The 20,643-nt window shown below is 39.1% G+C and overlaps 1 protein-coding gene across 2 annotated transcripts in view; it reads left to right on the top strand.

Annotated features, from left to right (window-relative positions):
- CCDC191 (coiled-coil domain containing 191) overlaps positions 1-20,643 on the top strand; it is a 76,394-nt gene that overhangs the window by 13,213 nt on the left and 42,538 nt on the right. The window contains exons 4-7 of one of the 2 annotated variants that reach the window (XM_037057400.1): positions 2,433-2,570; positions 9,140-9,318; positions 11,637-11,860; positions 14,021-14,174. In XM_037057400.1, coding sequence (XP_036913295.1) covers positions 2,433-2,570; positions 9,140-9,318; positions 11,637-11,860; positions 14,021-14,174 — 695 coding nt within the window. The remainder of the gene's footprint in view (positions 1-2,432; positions 2,571-9,139; positions 9,319-11,636; positions 11,861-14,020; positions 14,175-20,643) is intronic. The other variant, XM_037057401.1, reaches the window with a different exon arrangement.

The following is a 20,643-nucleotide window of genomic DNA, read 5'->3' as shown; positions in this document are numbered from 1 at the left end:
TAGCATCATTTAGTATATAGAAACATTCCATTCTCTTAGGGCTGTGTGATAATGATACTAATGATGACAATAATGTTGACATATGAGGGGGGAACCCCCCAAAGTGGAATAATTTTCTAGAGGGCACGCCCCTGGTAATACAGCTTTCCCCTGCTAGGTGAGTATTCTAGAAACCAATGTGTATCAGTGTACCAACTGGTGTTATCATGAGAGGCTGGGTTCAGCCTCAGTGAATTTTTGTTGAAGACTGTTTCAGCCTGTTTGCCCATTTCACGATGGGTAATTGACCAGCGCACCTGCCCACAGTGTGCTGAGTGTTTCTGACCAGAAGCGGCATGACTCCCATGCCCTGCCCTCCCTGTTCACCTGAACTCACCCCAAGCAACTTTTCTTTTCCCTTGGTTTGTTTCCCTGGATGAAAAAGTCCTCAAAGGGAAACATTTTGCCAAAGTGGAAAAAGTGAAAGAAAAAGTGGCAGAAGCACTAAAAAGCACCAAAATGGAAGAGTTCAAAAACTATCTTGAGCAGTGGAAAATACATCTCAGTAGTTGTATTGCATCAAATGGAGAGAACTTTGAAGGTGACTGAAGTTTAAACATGTAAGAATAAATACACAATTTTTTATAAATAAATATGGGGGGAATATTTTCCTCTTTGAAACCCTCATACCATACCCATAAGAACTTTGAAAATGAAGAAGGTAATACTAAAGTAGATGTTTTCTCACCTATGCATTTAAGATTTTTCTTGATATCACTAGGAAAGAAATTCAAATGGAATTGGCTTTCAGGATATCACATTCAGTTTTTTGTCTCCTGTCTCAATGACCGCTCCCTCCTAGTTTGCTTTCCTGGTTCTGCCTTATCTCTGCAGCCTGTAAATACTGGAGTTCCTCAGGGTTGGTCCTTGAACTGGTCTCTTTCCACCTTCCTCTGGCAACTCTATCCACTTTTACAGCTTTAGGTACCATCTGTATATTAACAACACCTACATTAATTTCTTCAGCTTGGATTTCTTCACCTCTCCCCTGAAATACCCATTTAACATCCCTATTTGGATATCATAAGCATCTCAAACCTAACAAGTCTAAAACTGAACTGACCTTCCTCCCAACCTGCTGCTCCCTTGGCCTTCCCTGGCTCAGCGAGTGGTATCTCCACTCTTGCAGATGCTTAGGCCAAAAACCTGTATGTTTATTTCTCTTGCATCCCAGTCCATCAGCAAATCATGTCAATTTTACCTCAAAACATTATTTTTTAGAATATTACCATTTTTAATATCTCTACTCGAGATCCCGGCCATCATCACCCGCCTCCTAGATCGTCGCATCTGTCTTCCAGTTGGTATGCCCTGCCTCCGAGTGTATCCCCTTATAGTTTGTTTTAACATAGTAGGCAGAGTGGCCTTGTTGCTCACAGCCCTCCTGGGGCTTCCTTCCCACTGCATTCAGAGTAAAAGCCAAAGTGCCTAGAATGGTGTCAGGACTCTAAAGAAAGGGTTTTCAACTTCAGCACTGTTGACATTTTGGGCCAGGTAAGTTCTGTTGGTGTTGCCCTGTGCATTGTGGGATGTTTAGCAGCATCCTTAGTCTCTACCTGCTAAATGCCAGTATCACCTCCTCCAGTTGTGACAACAAAAAATGGCTTCAGGCATTGCCAAATGTCCCTTGGAGCACGGTTTTGCCCTAATCTAGAGCCACTGCTCTAAACTTGATCCAAATACCACTGCCACCTCATCTTCTACCCTTTCTCCCAGTGCCCTTCACTCACTCCTCTCCAGCTACACTGCCTCCTTACTATTTCTTCCAACACACTGAACACTCGCCTGCCTTAGGTATGGAATAATGTCCCTTACATATCCATATGGCTCACACCCTCACTTCCTCCCCTTTGCTCAAATATCTTCACTGTGAGGCCACTTTTACCACCCAATTTAAAACTACCAACACCTATCTTCCATTTCTTGTATACCATTTCTTATTCTCCTGCTTTGATTTTTTTTAAAATGAAAGATTTTATTTATTTATTTTTAGAGAGAGGGTAAGAGGAAGAGAAACGTCAGTGTATGGTTGCCTCTCGTGCACCCCCTACTGAGCCTGGCCCACAACCCTGGCATGTGTCCTGACTGGGAATCGATCTGGCAACCCTTTGGTTCGCAGGCCAGTGCTCAAGCTACTGAGCCACACCAGCCAGAGCTCTACTCTTCTGACTTAGTTGTTTATGGTCTCTCTTCCCCAATTAGAATGTAAGCTTTGTGGTATAGGTTTAATTTTTCCTGTTTGGTTCGCTGCTGTATTTCTAGCATCAAGAACGATGCATCTGGAGAAACGATCAGTGCTCAATTAATATTTATTGAATGAATGAAAACAGTGAATGAAGTAAGGTCTCTGAAGTAATTGAAATCTTTAAAAAATGTTTTTGTTTTATTGGTAGCTCAGGAGCTGGTCAGTGAGTGGTTAGACACCAAACTTAAGCAAGAACTATCAAGTGACGGGGAAGCTGAAGACACTGCGGCAAGTATCCCTCCTGCGTTAGAAGCCAGTGGTCATTTAAAACATGACAGGTTTGATGGTAAGAACTGATCTCATTGTTCTAAGCTTTAACATCCAATAAATGTGTCTAAGGTGTCTTTTTTTAAAGATTTTATTTATTCATTTCTAGAGAGAGGGGAAGGGAGGGAAAAAGAGAGTAAGAGAAACATCAGTGTGACACAGAAACAGCTATTGGATGAGTGTCATATGCACCCCAACCAGGGACTGAACCCACAGCCTCAGCCTGTGCCCTGACCCGAATTGAATTGGCAACCTTTCACTTTCCAGGACAACACCCAGCCAACTAGCCACACTGGTCAGGGCAAGGATGTATTTATTTTCAACTCTTTTGAATAATGAATATGTTATTTAGCTTTTCAGTGTTTTGCTTATGTTTATAATTGGATTCAATTTTTCTTGACTCAGTTTAAATGATATCTTCAGTAAATTCATGATGTTCTTTAAAATATTCTATGATTGATAATTCTTATGATTATAATAGTAAATAATGCTGTTTAGGAGTGCTTCTGCCTATATGTTGTTAGATGACTACTTACTTTGGACACTGCATTTGAACACTCATACATCACTTTATATTTACTTTATTTATATTTATATGTCTTTATAAAAAATTACTCCTTGTACACAGAGCTAGTGTCAGACAAGTTAAATAGCTAACTTGTGATGATTCCTCAAATGTAGCCAGAGCCTTGAGATTGTTTCCCCTGAGCATAATGGTAGGCAGGTGACAGTGGTGGCAGTCCTTGTGCATTACTGGGACACCCTTGGTCAACTCACCTGGCAGCGTTCCCTTTGTTAGGACTCTTCAAGATCAGCAGCTCAGGACTCGCAAAGTCATGAGCTCTTAAAGTTAGAGGAGTCCTTCAAGATCACCTAGTCCGATCTGTTCCCTTCACCCCTGCACAGAGATCCTTCCACAGCACAGCTCATGGGGACGACACAGTCTCTGCCTGAACCCCTCCCGGGACAGAGAGCCTGTGCTTCCGAGGGGCCCCTCCTGCTGCTGGGAGGCTCTGCTTGTCATTGCGTTTCTTCTTAGGAGAGTCAGAATTTTAGCCTGAGGAACTTTTTTATTTTATTTTTTAAGATATATTTTATTGATTATGCTATTATAGTTGTCTCATTTTTTTCTCCCCTTTATTCTCTGTCCTGTACCCCTCCTGTCATCCTCCCCTCCTTAGTTCTTGTCCATGGGTCTTACATTTAAGCTCTTTGGCCTCTCCATTTCCCATGCTGTTCTTAATCTCCCCCCGTTTGTTTTGTATCTACCATTTATGCTTCGTATTCCCTGTACCTTCCCCCCCATTCTCTCTCCTTCCCCTCCCCGCTGATAACCCTCCATGTGATCTCTATTTCTGTGAATCTGTTCCTGTTCTAGTTGTTGGATTAGTTCATTTTTGGTTTTGTCTTTGTTTTTAGGTTCAGTTGTTGATAGTTTGAGTTCATTGTCATTTTACTGCTGGTATTTTGTTTTTGATTTTTAAATGCTAATTTTATTTTACTGTTGGTATTTTTGATCATCATCTTTTTCTTAGATAAGTCCCTTTAACATTTCATATAATAGGGGGTTGGTAATGATGTACTCCTTGAACTTGACCTTATCTGGGAAGCATTATATCTGCCCTTCCATTCTAAATGAAAGCTTTACTGGATAGCATCATCTTGGATGTAGGTTCTTGCCTTTCCTGACTTTGAACACTTCTTTCCAGACCCTTCTTTCCTGCAAGGTTTCTTTTGAGAAATCAGCTGACACTCTTATGGGAACTCCTTTTTAGGTAACTGTGTCCTTTTCTCTTCCTGCTTTTAAGATTCTCTCTTCTTTAATCTTGGATAATTATGATGTGCCTTGATGTGTGCTTCCTTGGGACCAACATTTTTGGGACTCACTGAGCTTCTTGGACTTCATAGAAGTCTATTTCCTTTGCAAGACTGGGGGAGTTCTCCTTTATTATTTGTTCAAATAACTTTTCCACTTGTTGCTTTTCCTCTTCTCCTTCTGGCACCCCCAATTTGTATGTTGGGATGTTTAAAGATATCCTGCAGGTTCCTAAGCCTCTCCACATTTTTTTGAATTCTTGTTTCTCATTCTGTTCTGGTTGAATGTTTATTTCTTCCTTCTGGTCCAAACCATTTGTTTGAATCCTGGTTCCCTTCCCATCACTATTGGTTCCCAGTACATTTTCCTTTATTTCATTTAGCATAGCCTTCTTTTTTTTCATCTAATTTGTGACCATATTCAACCAATTCTGTGAGCATCCTGATTACCAGTGTTTTGAACTCTGCATCTGATAGGTTGGCTATCTCTTCGTCACTTAGTTGTGTTTTTTCTGGAGTTTTGACCTGTTCTTTCATTTGGGCCATTAATTTTTTTGTCTTAGTGTGCCTGTTAACGTAGTCAGGGGTGGAGCCTTAGGTGTTCACCAGGGCGGGGCAACCCACATTTCTGCATGGTGTATATGGGGCAGGGGTCTGAGAGGGAATAGTGCCACTTGTTCAGCTCTTGGCTGGCTTTTGGTCACTTCCACTGTTACCCACAAGCAAATGGGGCCCTTTTGGTGCTGATTCCTGGGTGGGTGGGTTTGTGTGCATTAGGACCCTGCGGGTCTCTCCAATGAACTCTCCTGTGAGGCTGGGAGTTTCTTCTGTGGCCTCAACCCCCACAGCTTTTTTCAGTCAGAGATTTTGAGGCTCTATTTCCCTTTGCTGGAACTCTGGGTTGTGTGGGCTGTCTTGCTTCCCAGTTGTTTCTCCCAGTTTACCTACACACAAATGTGGACCACCCCATCTGCCAGCTGCCACCTCGCCACCCTTGCCCACCCTGGTCCTCCAGCCACAGCCTTGCCATGAGTCCTCTCTGCCCTGGCTGCCCATTTCCTCCCCTCCTACCAGCCTGGGTGAATGTTTCTTCTTTAATTCCTTGTGTTACAGAACAGACCCTGGGGGGAATGAACAATATAGTATTACCAAAAGGACCCCACCTTTTTCTCCAGGGGTTCCCCCCGTACTAGGTTCACTTTGCCTGCCACCAGATGAAAGATGTCTCTCAATGCCAGAGATTGGTGAAAAGGAAAGAAATTATTTATTTAAAGGTTATACAGACTTAGAGTAATGACTTAGTGTCTTCATTAAAATACTAAAGTTCTTTAGAATACCCACAAACACACACGCAGTCTTTCCTTCTCCCTCTGCCCAGTCTGGGGTACTGTGTCTCAGGAAAAGAAGCAGAAGTCCATGATTCAGGCTCCCAACACCATCAGCTGTGTCACTGCCACAATGTCCAGTTAATCCAAAGCCATGTGGCACCTTCTTATGGCTCACCAGCAAGAGTCCTTTCACTCCCTTTCTTCCAGGCAGTCTCTCCTGTTTTTTAAGCCATATGGTGATTCCTGTCCTGGCTACTACACCTCGCCAAACTTCCTCTGCAGCCCCATTTCCGACTCCTCCCACAACCAGTTACACCTGCCAGCATTCCCGTATTCTTCCAGCTTTACTGGGCTGCCATAGTGAGTCTGGGCAGGTGTGGCCCCATGGCGTGGAGCCAGTCTTCTCCAAGCTCTTACGTAGGTGCTGTAAACAGGGGGAGTTGCTTCCCAGTCACATCCTGGGTTGAAGTCATTCCCATCCCCCTGGCTCAGAGCATGGCCGCAGCTATTTAAAATATCTGTGAAAACAGTTAAAGGCTTTAGACATGTTAAATGACCATGCCATAGGTTAGCTGCAAAGCTGTTGCTGTACAAAACAGCTCTCAATGGCCCTATTCCGTGTGTCCCATCCTCCAGCTCAGATTGGTGGGAGTAAGGACATCATATATACACTTTTCTCTAATATTTCTTGACACCCTGAGTTCTGGACCCCATTACACATCCCTATTTGGGCCCCCTGCCTTGGCTGCAGCCCGTTACACTTGGTTGTCAGACTTCCATACTCTTCGACTTTCTGGCACTTCTGATTATTTTTTGTTTTTAAATTTGTTGTTGTCCTTCTGGTTGTGTGAGGTTGTGTGAGGAGGTAGACACTGTGTCTACCTACGCCTCCATCTTGGCCGGAAGTTGTCCTCAGTAACTTTTACCCTATAATGCCACAGAACATAATAATGTATTCCCTCTCTCAAGAACAGCCTTTATGTTTTTGTGGAAGCTGTAATAGTATCTGATCTCTCATATACTTCACTGCTCCTACATTAAATTAACCCCAGTTCTCTCAACAGTTCTTTATTACCTAATTGTGTCTAGATCTTCCCCTGGTTGCCACCTTTGGAATATTTTCTAGTTCGTTAATGTCATTACTAAAGTGAGGCATTTTCATACTTCATAGTCATTCCGAAACACAGATGAAATGTAGTGGAACTATCGCTTCCTTTCGTGTGGTGCCAGTGGAGCTGGTTGTGGCTCAGGGTGGCTGTCACTGCCTAGTGTCATCCAGGCCTCACTCATCTTATGCTTACAGAGTTGTGTTTGGGGGGTTTAGTCTAATTTAATTTCTGTTTTTAGTAAAACATTAAACAAAATTATTATGTAGCCATAAAAAGGATGCTTACCAAAAATATTAATTAACATGTGATTATTCCAGTAGACATAGGAAAAGTCCTTTGTCCTGATTAAAAACTCTTAACAAACTAGTAATAGAAGGTAAATTCTTTAACTTCACAAGGGGCATTTACATAAGACGTATAGAAAACAAATACCAAGATGATAAATGTATTTCCTGCCTTACCGGGAATTACATTAACTATAAATGAATTAAACACTCTAATCAAAAGACGGATTGGCAGATTGAATCGAAAAACATGACCTACCTATATGCTATTACAGGAGACACAATTTAGTTTCAAAGATATAAAAAGGTTGAAAGTAAAAAGATGGAAAAAGATATAGTATGCAAACAGTGACCAGAAAGAGCAAGAGCAGCTTGCTAATACAAGAAAAAAATAGACTAAGATTGAAAAAAAAATGGTACTGGAGACAAAGGGCATTTTATAATGATCAAAGGGTCAATCCATCAAGAAAGCATAAGCATAAACATATGTGTATATAACAAAAGAGTCCCAAAATATGTGAAGCAGAAACTGACAAAATTGAAAGGAGAAATAGGTAGTTCAACAATAACCGTTAGAAACTTCAATACCCCATTTTATTTTACTTTATTTTTAAGATTTTATTTATTTATTTTTAGAGAGAGTAGAAGGGAGGAAGGAAAAAAAGGGAGAGAGAAACATCAATTGATTGCCTCTTGCATGACCCCAGCCGAGAACCTGGTCCATGACCCAGGCATGTGCCCTGACCAGGAATCAAACTAGCAACCTTTTGGTTTACAGGATGACGCCCAACCCACTGAGCCACACCAGTCAGGGCAATATCCTATTTTTAATAATGTATGTAACTACATAGTATACCAAACAGAACATCAACAAGGAAGATGTTCAATATTGTGAATTGTTAGGATAACACAAGTTAAAAGTACCACTTACATACCTATTAAAATGGTTTAAATTAAAAGACCTTGCTAAATATTTGTAAGGATGTGGGCGAACTGGCACATTCCTATACTGCTAGTGAGAATATAAAGTCATATAGCCACTTTGGAAAACAGTTTGGCAGTTTCTTAAAAAGTTTCTCTTCCCAAGGGAAGAGAAAGCACATGTTTATACAAGAACTTGTACATAAATGTTCTTAACAACTTTATTTGCAATAGCCCAAATCTGGAAATAACCCAAATGTTATTTCCACAGATGAGTGATTGAATAAACTGTGGTATACATTTACAATGGAATACTACTCAGCAGTAAAAAGAGATAAACTATTGATACAGCATGGATGAATCTCAAAATAATTACCCTGAGTAAAAGAAGCCTGACCTCCCCCCCAGCAAAAAAGTACAAAACTCTAGAAAATGTAACATCTGTAGTGACAGAAAGCAGGTCTGTGTTTGCGTGGGATAGGGCGGAGAGTTTGTGGAAGAGCGGGAGAAGAGTTATAAATAAGCACAAGGGCGTTTTTAAGGCTGACAGACATGTTCATTATCGTGATTATAGTAATGGTTTATTGGTATATGTATATGTCAAAACTTATTGTAAACTTTTAAATATTTACTTTATTTGTTAATTACAACTGCAATTGTCATTTAAAAAAAAAAATAGAGCCCTGGCCAGCGTAGCTCAGTTGGTTGGAGCTTTGTCCCATAGACCAGAAGTTCTCGGGTTTGATGCCCCATAGGCGCATATATAGAAAGGAAACTGATTGATGTTTCTCTTTCTTCACCCCCACCTCTGAAAACAATAAAAGTATGTCCTCAGGTGAGGATTAAAAACACAAAAACTAACAGAGTCCTCAAGGATGTTTAGATTAAATAAATTTGTCAGGAATTCTTTAGTGACATGGATGAGGGCAATTCTTCATGAGTAAAGGTTTTTTCTCTCTTAATTGCAGTTAATTGCTGAGGACTATACTCATCCAACTGGCATTAGCAGTTACCATGTATTGAACACTAACAGTATTGTATTTTTATTGTACCAGGATTGTTTACATAAATGTGGAAATTATATTAACATTTTTAAATAAAATTTTTTTGTCATTTTTCTGTTTCCTCCAGATTTCTGCGGCTATTTGGAGGAAGAAGAGGAAAGTACCACTGTTCAAAAATTTATAGACCATCTGCTCCATAAAGATGTGGTGGATTCTGGGATGTTGGAAGATCTTGGAATGAATGGAAAGCAAGACAAGAAGCAGCAGAAGGATCCTCGTCTTACCATGGAGATAAGACATAAGCAGGTGGGAGGGAAAAACAAAATTAAAATGGATAACAGGAAGCAATCTTTGTATAACACATTTAATAAGCTTAAATAAAGACTGAGGATTTATTATGAAAAAGGGTGCCATCTGTGATTCAGTTAGAAAGAATAAAATAAAAGAACTTCAGAAGAAAAGTAGTGCTCATAGACTGAGGATAGGAAACTATTTAAGAAACGTCCAAAAAAGAAATAATTGAATTTGACCAATAGAGCTGTGAGCTGAACTTGATTAGTTGGATATGGTACTTCCTATTATAAGTATGTAGATTGGGTTTTGCCTGAATTTGGTTTTGAATTGAGACATCGGTATGTTAATATCATGAATATTCTGGTGAGTGTTATAGTGATAATTCTTTTCTAGACAACTGAAAAAAATTCACTCGTTTTGTGATTATAATTTGAAAGGGAGGACAAATCTGAATTAAATCTAGTTCAGCTGTTTTGAATTAGAAAGTCATATGGAAACTTTCTTTTCTCTGGAGGGAATAGTAGGTTATAGGAAAAAGATGCATCTCCACACTTTGTAGAGAAGCTCCACGGAATCAGAAGGACTCTATCTTTGCCATATGTCCATAGCCGAGACTAAACCAGAACTCATGTCTAGACATGAGTGCTGTCTTTCATAACACTGAACTTCCGATTGCTTTAAATGATAAGGTGTGCCTAATCAGGACTGGGCATGTTAGGAAAACGACATAGAAGTACATCCTGGTTTGGATTTGTAACGAGGAGGAGGAAAGACGTTTCATAAGAGATAGCCATTACCTAGAAGTCATATATCTGGAGGGTAAGATAGGAGTAAAGTCCAGTGAAGCAGGAGGGGAAGGACCAATCCTTAATTTATAGCTAGTCCAGCCTCTAGCAGGGATATCCAATCTTTTGGCACCTCTGCACCACCCTGGGAAAAGAAGAGTTGTCTTGGGCCACACGTTAAATACACTGTAACACGTGACCAAAAACAAATATCCTTACGTTCTGAGTTAATTTAGAATTTTGTGTTGGGCCGCAGTCACAGCCATCCTGGGCTGCATGCAGCCTCCAGGCTGCAGGTTGGACACTCCTGCAAATTAGTAGATTTTTAAAAAATCACTGTGCTTATTCAGAGATATCTGTGAAGTTCATGGTTTTGATTTTCAAATTTGACCCAGAATCGTTAATATATTTAAATAGTGATAGAAATGAATGCAGGATTGTGATGTTTCTTAAGACAATACAGATGCTCCTTGACTTGTAATGGGGTCACACCTCAATATATCCACTGTAAGTTGAAAATATTGTGAGTCAAAACCTCATTTACTGTTTTTTGCTGTGTATAATGCACTCCTGTGTCTAGTGCACACCCACGTTTTTGGCCCAAACTTTCAAGAAAAAAAGCTTTCATTTTAATTTTTGATTAAATTATTTATTTATTTATATTTAGAAACAAAACTGATTAACATATTCCAAGGCATTCTTTTGCATACAGATATTGTTACTGCTCTCTAGTGTTACACTTTTAATGCATAAGCATAAATAAAAGAAGTAAAAACATTTATATAGGTACAGAATTAGTACTACCCATGTATAATGCGCATCCTTATTTTTCCCTCAAAATTTTGGTAAAAAAGTGCACATTATACACAGCAAAATACGGTAACACACTTTCTGCCCAGACTACCTTAAACGTGCTCAGGACATTTACATTAGCTTCCAGGTGGGCAAATTAATCTCACTGCTGCTGCCCAGTATTACAAGAAAGTGTTATACCACATGCCACTAGCCCGGGGAAAGATCAAAATTCAGAATTTAAAGTATGGTGTCTACTGAAGACATATTGCCTTTGTACCATTGTAAAGTCAAAAAATTGTAAGTCAAGCAATCATATGTTGGGGACCATCTGTAAATCACTGTTCTCTATCCTTCACAATGTAGCCTCCCCAAAATATTATTTTTAAAAAGATTATAATTAGTATGCAGACATGGCATAAATAAATAGTATAATGTATATTTTGAAAAATCTTATGGGTGGGAAATCATTACTAAATAAGAATCCAGACCTTGGCAGCTGACCCATTAGATTTTCAACTTTTCCATGGTGCAAATAATTCCCTAACTGTTGGAGAGTCATTTTACCTAACTTCACTTAAAATTTTGTATTGGCCCTTACCCAGTAAACAAATGAATTCCCTCCATTCTTCTGATAAACAGTGGAGTTCTGGAGCAGAATGGGTATATTCTAAACTTCAAAATGTGTTCTATGATTTTGCAAATCTCTTTTCTACTTGAAAAGCTGCATTTTACCTTTGTATTCTCCTTAAGGTAAAAGAAAATCGCGTAAGACGGGAGAAAGAATTGGAGCGCCAGAGAATTGAAAAGACCCTGAAAAAATCAGCCTTCGTAGAGGCTCAGTATCTGGTACAGGAAGAGAAGAAAAGGAAGGCTCTGGAGGCCAAGAAAGAGGAGGAGGAGATTCAGAGGGAGATGGTAAAGCTGCGGAGAGAGATAATTGAGAGGAGGCGCACTGTGGAAGAAGCTTGGAAAATGTAAGTCAGCTGTGATGAGCAGTGTAGCGTTTGTTTTTGTTCAAGCAGTCATTTTGGAAGTACTTTAAAGTTTTTTTAAGTGAACAAACATTAAAATTAGAAAACACAACAGAGAAATCACCCATTATTCCACCATCTTAACAAATTAACTCTTTTCACTTTTCCATATGTCTTCCTGGTCTTTGTCCCTTTACATACTTAATTGCAACTATAAAGTACATTTAATTTGTTATCTGGTTGTTGTAATTATCACATTAACTGGAGTCCTGAGGTCTGTATGTTACTCCATTGAGTTCTATACCATAATTTATGTAATAATCTCCTCTCCTTATACTGGTAGTCATTACAGCTATTTCAGACTTTTCCACCGATAGTGCACTGAGCATCCTTAAGCAAAGAACTTTTTTATTCCTTTGAATTATATTCTTAGGATTGTAATTACTGAGTTAAATGGTATAGGCCTTTTTATGACTCTTGAAATATTGCCAAGTTGCTTTCCAAATGGATTGGACTATTACTATTCTGGTTGTGGGTTGGTTTACCAGTTTTCTTAACATTAAGGAGTATCCTCATTTTCAATGTATTTTGCACTTATAATAGGTATTATATTGGTTGGTTTGCATCTCTTAGGTTACCTGAACATTTCGAAGGTTTAACGTGTTGCCTTATGCACGGTCACTAATTGTGCCTCATTCTATTTTGAATGGCGTCCATGTAGTGTCTTGTGACAGTCACAGGGAGAGTCTCCATGGCCAGGCTGCCACTGATAAAGAAAAGGAGTATCTGACATAAGAGGAAAATCAAAGTAGTTCTCACAGGATGTAGTACTATTATGTGTCCTCATGAAGGAAATGAGCTTCACAAAGGAAATAACATGTATTTATTCAGAGACACAGCATTGATGCTTGAACTGCAAAGGCCTGGGAACAGTGTGCCTGAAGTGACTGAATACTCAAACAGAGAGGCCACAAAGACCTATTAGATAGCCGCTTCCACGCCCATCAGCCCACACAGCTTTGCCCTCTGTGTTCTTGATTGCTCTCATTCTACCCACTTTAAAACAGCTCTGCAGGGGGCTTGCCCTTCACTTTCAAGTGCTGGGCTCAGCCTCCTCTGGACACCATTCATCTTAGAAAGCCATCACCAGTGTTTTAGTGAGTTCTTGCTAAGGTCAACCATGCTTTTTCCATTGCTCTTAAGCCCTGAGAAATCTAGGCTGACCTGAAATAAACTGTGAAGCTAGTAACATTTGTTGGTAGCAGGGAGCTCTGCTCCAGTGGGCACTCAGCAAATGATCACTCACCAGTCATTACTTTTAAAAGTTAAAATCTTATCCATGGTTACAGTGAGGCCGATACTGTGCTATTCTTCTGGCAGATGAACTGATTTAAATGCTGCAGAAAGCAATTTGGCAATAAAAACAAGAGCCATAAAAATGTTAGTATCACTTGAGCTGGGAATTTCCAGTTCTAGGGGAACTGCCCTAAGAAAATGATCAGAAATCCAGACGAAGATTTGTGCACAAAGATAATTAAAGTAATATTACTTATGATAACAGGCATTAATAAACCGTGGAGGAATGAATAAACAGTGACTCTATAGTGAAACAGCACTGGCATGTTATCAGTGTTTGAGTCTGTGTGGAAATATAGATAGCTTTTATCTCCCTCCCGTTTTTTACCATGAGCCAATAATACTTCTCTACTTTTCAGAACACATTACAACAATTTCCTTTCATTTAATCCATACTTTATTTTTTAAAAAGGAATAAATTAAGGCTCAAAAACATCACCATACCATGTAGTTTTTTGTTTTTGTTTTAAAGATTTTATTTATTTATTTTTAGAGAGGGGAAGGGAGGGAGAAAGAGAAACATCAATGTGTGGTTGCCTCTCGAGCGCCCCCTACTGGACACCTGGCCCTCAACCCGGGTATGTGCTCCAACTGATAATCAAGCTAGTGACCCTTTGGTTCTTAGGCCGGCACTCAATGCACTGAGCCACACCAGCCAGGGCCCCCTATCATGTAGGTTTAGATTTTAAAGCCAGATCTAAATCTGTGTCTTCTGATGGAAAATTGAGTATTCATTCCACAATGGTCTGTAATTACTCATTGTTAAGTCTATTGTTTATGTATGTATTTTTAAATTGTTATAAATAGAGAAAAGAAAAAGCAAGAAGAAAGTTCTCCAAAACATCCAGAAAAAGACATGTTTCAACATGTTCATATTCTTCAGGAGGAAGAAAAATTGGCAAAAGAAAGAAAGAAGAAACTGAAAGAGCTATTAATTCAAACTTACAAGGAAAATCACCAGGTGGGACTTGTACTGTTTTTTATTCATCATTCTGTCACATCATCTACAAGCATCCTTGTAGAATGACAAAAGGCTCCATCAGTGATGGGGCAAAGTAACCCTAAGCCCACCTGAGTAATCTTTTCAGAAAGCTGGTTGTGTTTGGTGGTGGCATTTTGGACTGATGGTCAAGAGGTCATAATTATTCAGATATAAAATAACAAGAATTTGGTCAGATTTTGGTTTTAGGAATAAAGAGGAAAGTGTGGTGGGAGGAAATGTTAAGAACTGGGATTAACATTTTGAGAAAGATGAGCAAATAGTCTTTGATGCTGTGTTCTTCCTGAAGTTAGATCGTCCTAATGCAGTAACCATTCAGGTTTCTGACAATAAGTAGGAAGGGGAATCAGTACTCAGGGGGCCCTCTTGAGAGGGCATAAGGAAAAAGTGCCAACCAGTGAGAGACGAGTAAGACTTGTGTTCCCGATAAGATTCACTTTTAAATTTCATTGAAGTCCTGTACAAGAAGAAATAATGTATGTTTTAGATAGAAGTGTTAGGTATGAATTTAAGACACATAAGAGTTTTACAAATTGAGTGCTCTACTAGAACAGATTACTCGACTTTAACAGGACCAGCCAGTGTATTTTAAAATGAGAGATTGTGAATTAATTACTTCCCTTTTGCCACAGATTCTGTTTGATTTGAAGCTATACTCTATTGTTTTTAAGTTTTTATTTTGAAACAGTTTTAGATCTACAGAGTCGTACACAGAGTTCCTGAATAGTACACAGAGTTGCTAAAATAGTACACAGAGTTCCTGAATACCCTTCACCCAGCTTTCCCCAATGTTAATGTCTTACATAAACATAGTATAATTATCAAAACTGGGAAATTAACACTGATATAATATTATTAAATATCATTGCCTAAACTGTAGCTTTTAGTAGAATGTTATTGGTTTTTCCACTAAGGTCCTTTTTCCACTCCAGGACTCAGTCCATTATTTCACGTTGCCTTTAGTTGTAATGTCTCCCTAGTCCCCTCCCGGTGCCTATCTTTCCTCGTCTTTTATAATCTGGGCATTTTTGAAGAGTACTAGTCAGGTATTCTGTAGAATATCTTTTAGTTTTGGTTTTCTGATGTTTTCTTTTGTTTAGATTGAGATTATGATCTTCTGTAAGAATACTACAGAAAGCGAGGCCCTTCTCAGTGTATCTTATCAGGGGTAAATAGCATTAATAGGTCTGATTACTGTTGATGTTAACCTTGTCTGATGAGTTTCCCCACTCTAAAATTACCATTTCCCCTTTGTAACTCATAAATGCCTTAGAGGGAATATTGTGAAATTATGCAACCATCCTGCTTATCCTTTAACTTTAACCTGTTAATTTTAGTATCCATCGGTGGAGCTTACCTGTTACAGTTCTATAGTGAGGTGTTTGTCTAATGATAATTTTATACTTATTTATTCTCCAGTTATTAATTGAAATTCTTTGAGAAAGAAAAACTGTCCTATTCCCCCATCTGTTTATTTATTCATTTATTCAATTATTTATTTGTATCAGTATAGGCTCGTGGGTATTTATTGTATTCTGTGGGTTATAATCTAATATTATGGTTGTTTTTACTTTGTTACTCAAATTGTTCTAACTTATGCCATTAGAAAATATTTTAGGTTGACTCTTTTGCCCTTTTTTGGGCACTCCCTTTCTTTCTTTCACCACAAGATGTTTCAGGCTCATATATATTCCCTGCCCTAACCCTGGAATCAACTACTTTTACATGGAAGCCTGGTTCCTTTTATTGGAGAATAATATTTAGAAACCAAGACCTTGGAACTAGGTGTGTTCACTGCTCCTGGAATGTCACTGTTTCTGGGCCCTCTGAGCAGACAGGACTTGGAAATGTAATATATATATATATATATATATATATATATATATTTATATATGTGTACTAACCCATACACGTTATATTATTTCTGTGTCTATCAGTGTGTATATTAAAACCCATCAGTTCACACCAACACATCCAATTCCAGTGCAGCAACACGGGGTCATGCCATCCCTCCTCCTTCCTTATTTGCATCTTATTTCTGTATCTGTATGTATTTTAATCATGAGTTTATAATGATAACTTCTACCCTACCCTAGTACCACAGGTTTCAGCATAGCTTTCCCTTCTTGCTTGTCTATAACTTCTTTCTTGGACAGTGAGAAACCTGAGCTTATTATCTGAAATATATTTACTTATTTGTTTATTTAGTATATTATAGTTCAGAATTCCTAATCCATATAGCTATGGAAACAAATTTATTAACGAGGGTATAATATTTGTAGAATTATTTTCATTTTTAGCCATATTAGCCAAAACATTGTTTTTCAGAGTTACTTAGGTTAGTTCTTTTCTTCTTTCCCCTTCAGTGGGATTATTGTCAGTGCCTCCTACTTAGATTTCCCCAGTGTGTACAGGTGTAGCTGAGACACAGGACAAATCTACCTGCCATACTTCTCAGGCTTTTACATTGACTTGGCTGGAGACCACGTGGTCCTCTGGTAAATGTCACCAGAGTAGCAGGCCCTCTGGGATCCTCTTGGTCCCAGTCCACATTCCTAGCCTGGTTCTAGAGGAGCCTGAGGCTGCCCTTGGGTAGTGAAACTTGGACACTCAGCAGCTTAAATATGACCGCAGGAGAAAAGGGGGGAAATGCCTAGCTGACTTCACTGTGAGTGACTAAACAACAGGAAGCTCTTGTCAGCACCCTCAGAATGTGCACTGGCACAAGCCCAGCGGCTGGGTCTGTGGAGCATTTGCAGGAAGACTGAATGTTTCCAGGAGTTGCTTGACTTTGGGCTCCTTTAATTTCTATACTTTTTTGTGCTTTGACTCTGGATTGTATTTGCTCCTCCAAACAGTCTCTAGCATCACATTAGGACCACATTATTTAATAGAAGACTTTCTGAGAGAAGCAGAACAGGCTCTCATTAAAGTTCAGATGCAGCACTATTCATGCATCTTTCCTGCACATTTTGTTTCTACGTCTCTTTGTTTTATTAAAAAAATTATTTTTATAGAAATTTTCTACTTCTAGCCTATCTTATTTTTTCTATGATCTTGCAGTGAAATCTCTTGGGAAAATTCAGCAATCCACATGTCATTTTTGTTTAGCAAAAACAAGGGATTAACTATGAAATTCTTATACCATTTGGAAAACAGCCTTCGTAATTTTGCACCCTATTCTGAAATACATTTCATGTTTTCTTAATGAAAGTCTGTGATCTTTCCTGCTTGTGAAAGTTGGAACAGTGAAAGATGTGTTGCCACTACCTAAATCTTTAACCTATAGGGGAACCAAAATTGCTTATTTTGTTGTTTTTTTCCTGTTAGAGAGTAAGATAGTAATGACCCAAAGGAGTCATTGTTACTGTTATGTTTGTGACACTGTGCCTTCCAAAAGGCCACCTCAAACTAAACCAAGGGATCATGGGTATATATGGAAAACAAGCCTGGATTTTTCTATTACAAGATGATGAAAACTGTGGTTAAGGTTATAACCTCATTTATATACCATGATTCCTTCCCAAAGATCTTAGTTTTACCAGGATTGCCTACAGACTACTGAAACAAACTGCTGTGTTTCATTTCTGAACTGAAACACAGCAACCATGCTCTCAGCAGTATTGTCTGTTTGGGGAAAGAAATGAAGGAAACACCACTTTGCAAATAAAATTGCAGGTAAGAGAAATGTCGGGCACATAGGTAGAGAATATTGAGGTTCGTTTAACTCCCCTCTTAAGTTTATTGCCAAGAGCCATGTGTGGTGTACAATTGAGTATTTACAGCATTATTACATGTTACCTAATATAGCCAACTCTAGAAATTTATCAAGTAAAATTTTAGGATTGGTAAGGAGGTTGTTTGTTTTGTTATTATATTCTTTCTTACCCTCATCCTACAAGTAACCCGGGTTTCCTATTCTAGCAGAAGGGACAGTGAGGACCAAGTTACCAAACCGTTGCACTGGTGTTTTGTTTTTCAAACATAAAGCCTTTTTTTGATCCCACAGGTTCCATTTATGCACAGATGGAACCCAGCAGTGGTTGTCAAAGTTTAGGCCTCTAGGCTTTTCCACGGAACTCAATAGCATCAAGTCTTAGCACTGCGTGCTGAGAGTTGAATGCATTTTCCCTAATGTGATTAGTTATAGAAACACATGTGGCTGAGGTTAGGGGACACAATGATTTCCTCTGTTTTCTTTTGAAAATTATAAAAATCAGGAGTAGGGTGGTTCACAAGGTAGCACTTTTCAGTGCTGCTCCTTCCCAGGGTATTTATTCTGCCAATACGTAGGTCTTCCCCTCTCCAACTCCCACACACTTCATGTGGCATGTGGGGTCTTTTGCCCAGCTATAGTTGTTCCCAAAAGGAAAAAAGGAGTTGGGGGTTGCTTCCTTATGTAGCAATCCAATGCCTGTTCCTTTTGGCCTGGGAGCAGCAAGGAGTCAGCGAGGGCCCTGGGGAGAGTGTAGCCTGATTCCTACCACTCACCCCATGGCCAGCTCCCCCAGACCCACTAGTTGCACCAGTTATTTCCATCGACAGAGATAAATTGTGAACTTGTTGACATTCGTGTCCTCTTTACAATTCATTGTTTATTTTTCCATGGCGGAGAATTTTCTAGCAATTATCACTAGGCTTTCTGACAAAAGGGAAATAGCTGAGGAATTTTGATGAGTTACCCACTTCATTAATCAGAACAAGCATCTCTAGTGACAGGGTTAGAATTACAATGAAGATTAGATAGCAAATTGCTGTTCCACCTAAAGTCAATCATTCCCGGTGACAGCAGTGTGATTACACTTCAGGCAAGAGCTTTCTTGCCGAAACAATGAGGGCAATTCCAGTGCAGGTAATACATTTGGCAGGGAGAACTGTCATTTCTTCTCGTTAGTGGAATTCTTAATGACCTGATGATGCCTTGTAGAAGATTCTGAGAGGGGAAAAGCATTTCACTTAGCATTTAAATTTCTATAAATTTAAATGCTAAATTTCATAAGCATTTAAAAAGTTTCTAAATTTCACTTTGTAGTATTTTATTGTCAAAATTATTATAGGTGTTTACTTAGGTGTGAACAGTCCTTCCCACCGTGATTTTCAGTATTTTATTGACCTGAATCAAGCCTTAATTATCATGACAACTGTGGGAAAATATGTGGAAGTTAGTAAAAGAATGCTTGACTATACAGGGGTGGGTAAAAGTAGTTTTATAGTTGTGAGTATGTGAAACTACAGAGTTTATTCTCATATTATTATTTATTAATTATTATCTTATTATTAACCTACTTTTTCCCACCCCTATATTTGAAAATCTATCAGAAATAAAAACATGGTACAGAAATAACTGAACTAGGTAAGAAGTGGAGTCTGAACTAGGTCAGTCTGGCCGTTGGACTAAGTTAAAACACTAAGTTCCAACTTAAGCAGAATGTATTCCTCTTCCACCCCAGTTGTGGTTTTAAGTAATAGTTCTGTTTCAAAGAGCCAAGAGATGAAGTAGTATTGTAGCTCCAGAGTGTAGAACTACAGAGGAGGAGCAGTCCGGGAGCAGCAGGAACTCAGCTGGGTAGTGGGAAGGATACACAGATAATGACTGCGAAAGTTGCCACTTCTCATCCCTTCTGCGTCAGTCAGAGTGCGTTCATCTCCCAGAGAAGACAGAGTATTGTCCTTTTCCAAATATTTTTCTCTAAGCACATTTGCGGGACTCTTGTTTGCCTGAATAATATGTGCTGTAAATCAAGAATATCCAAGCGGCTATTCTTGATTCATACTTCTCTTTTTTTTTTTTTTTTTAGATTTTATTTATTTATCTTTAGAGGGGAAGGAGAGAGGGAGAGAAACATCAATGTATGGTTGCCTTTTGTGCGTCCCCTGCTGGTAGTTAGCCTGCAAGGAACCTGCCTTCAACCCAGGCATGTGCCCTGACTGGGAATCGAACCGCGATCCTCTGGTTCGCAGGCCCGTGCTCAATCCACTGAGCTACGCCAGCCAGGGCCATACTTCTCTTTTTTAATTAAAGTTTTAATGAGATTGCTTTTTTTGAGTTGGCAGAAAAAAAACCAATAGCAAGCTGACTTTGAGAAAGCTGCTATTTAAAACAACTAGGGTGGATCTTAAGAATATCATGCTAAGTGAAGTAAGGCATACAGAAAAAGTTAACCATATGATTTCACTCATGTGTGGCATATAAAACCTAAAGTAACAAGTGAACAAAGCAAGAAAAACAACAAACGAAAATGTAGACACAGTCAAAACAGTATGATGGTTACCAGAGGGAAAGGGGGTGGGAGGTAGCAAAGGGTACGAGGGGTCAAACGTATGAGGGAAGAAGATTTCAGTTTGGGTGGTGGGCACACAGTGCAGTATACAGATGATGTACCATAGACTTGTGCACTTAAAACCTACATAATCTTATGAACCAATGTCA

Source organism: Sturnira hondurensis, unplaced genomic scaffold (genome assembly GCF_014824575.4).
Source record: "Sturnira hondurensis isolate 20B ecotype Veracruz unplaced genomic scaffold, ASM1482457v3 Scaffold0009719, whole genome shotgun sequence".
NCBI classification, from domain to species: Eukaryota; Metazoa; Chordata; class Mammalia; order Chiroptera; family Phyllostomidae; genus Sturnira; species Sturnira hondurensis.
This window is presented reverse-complemented; position numbering and strand designations above follow the sequence as displayed.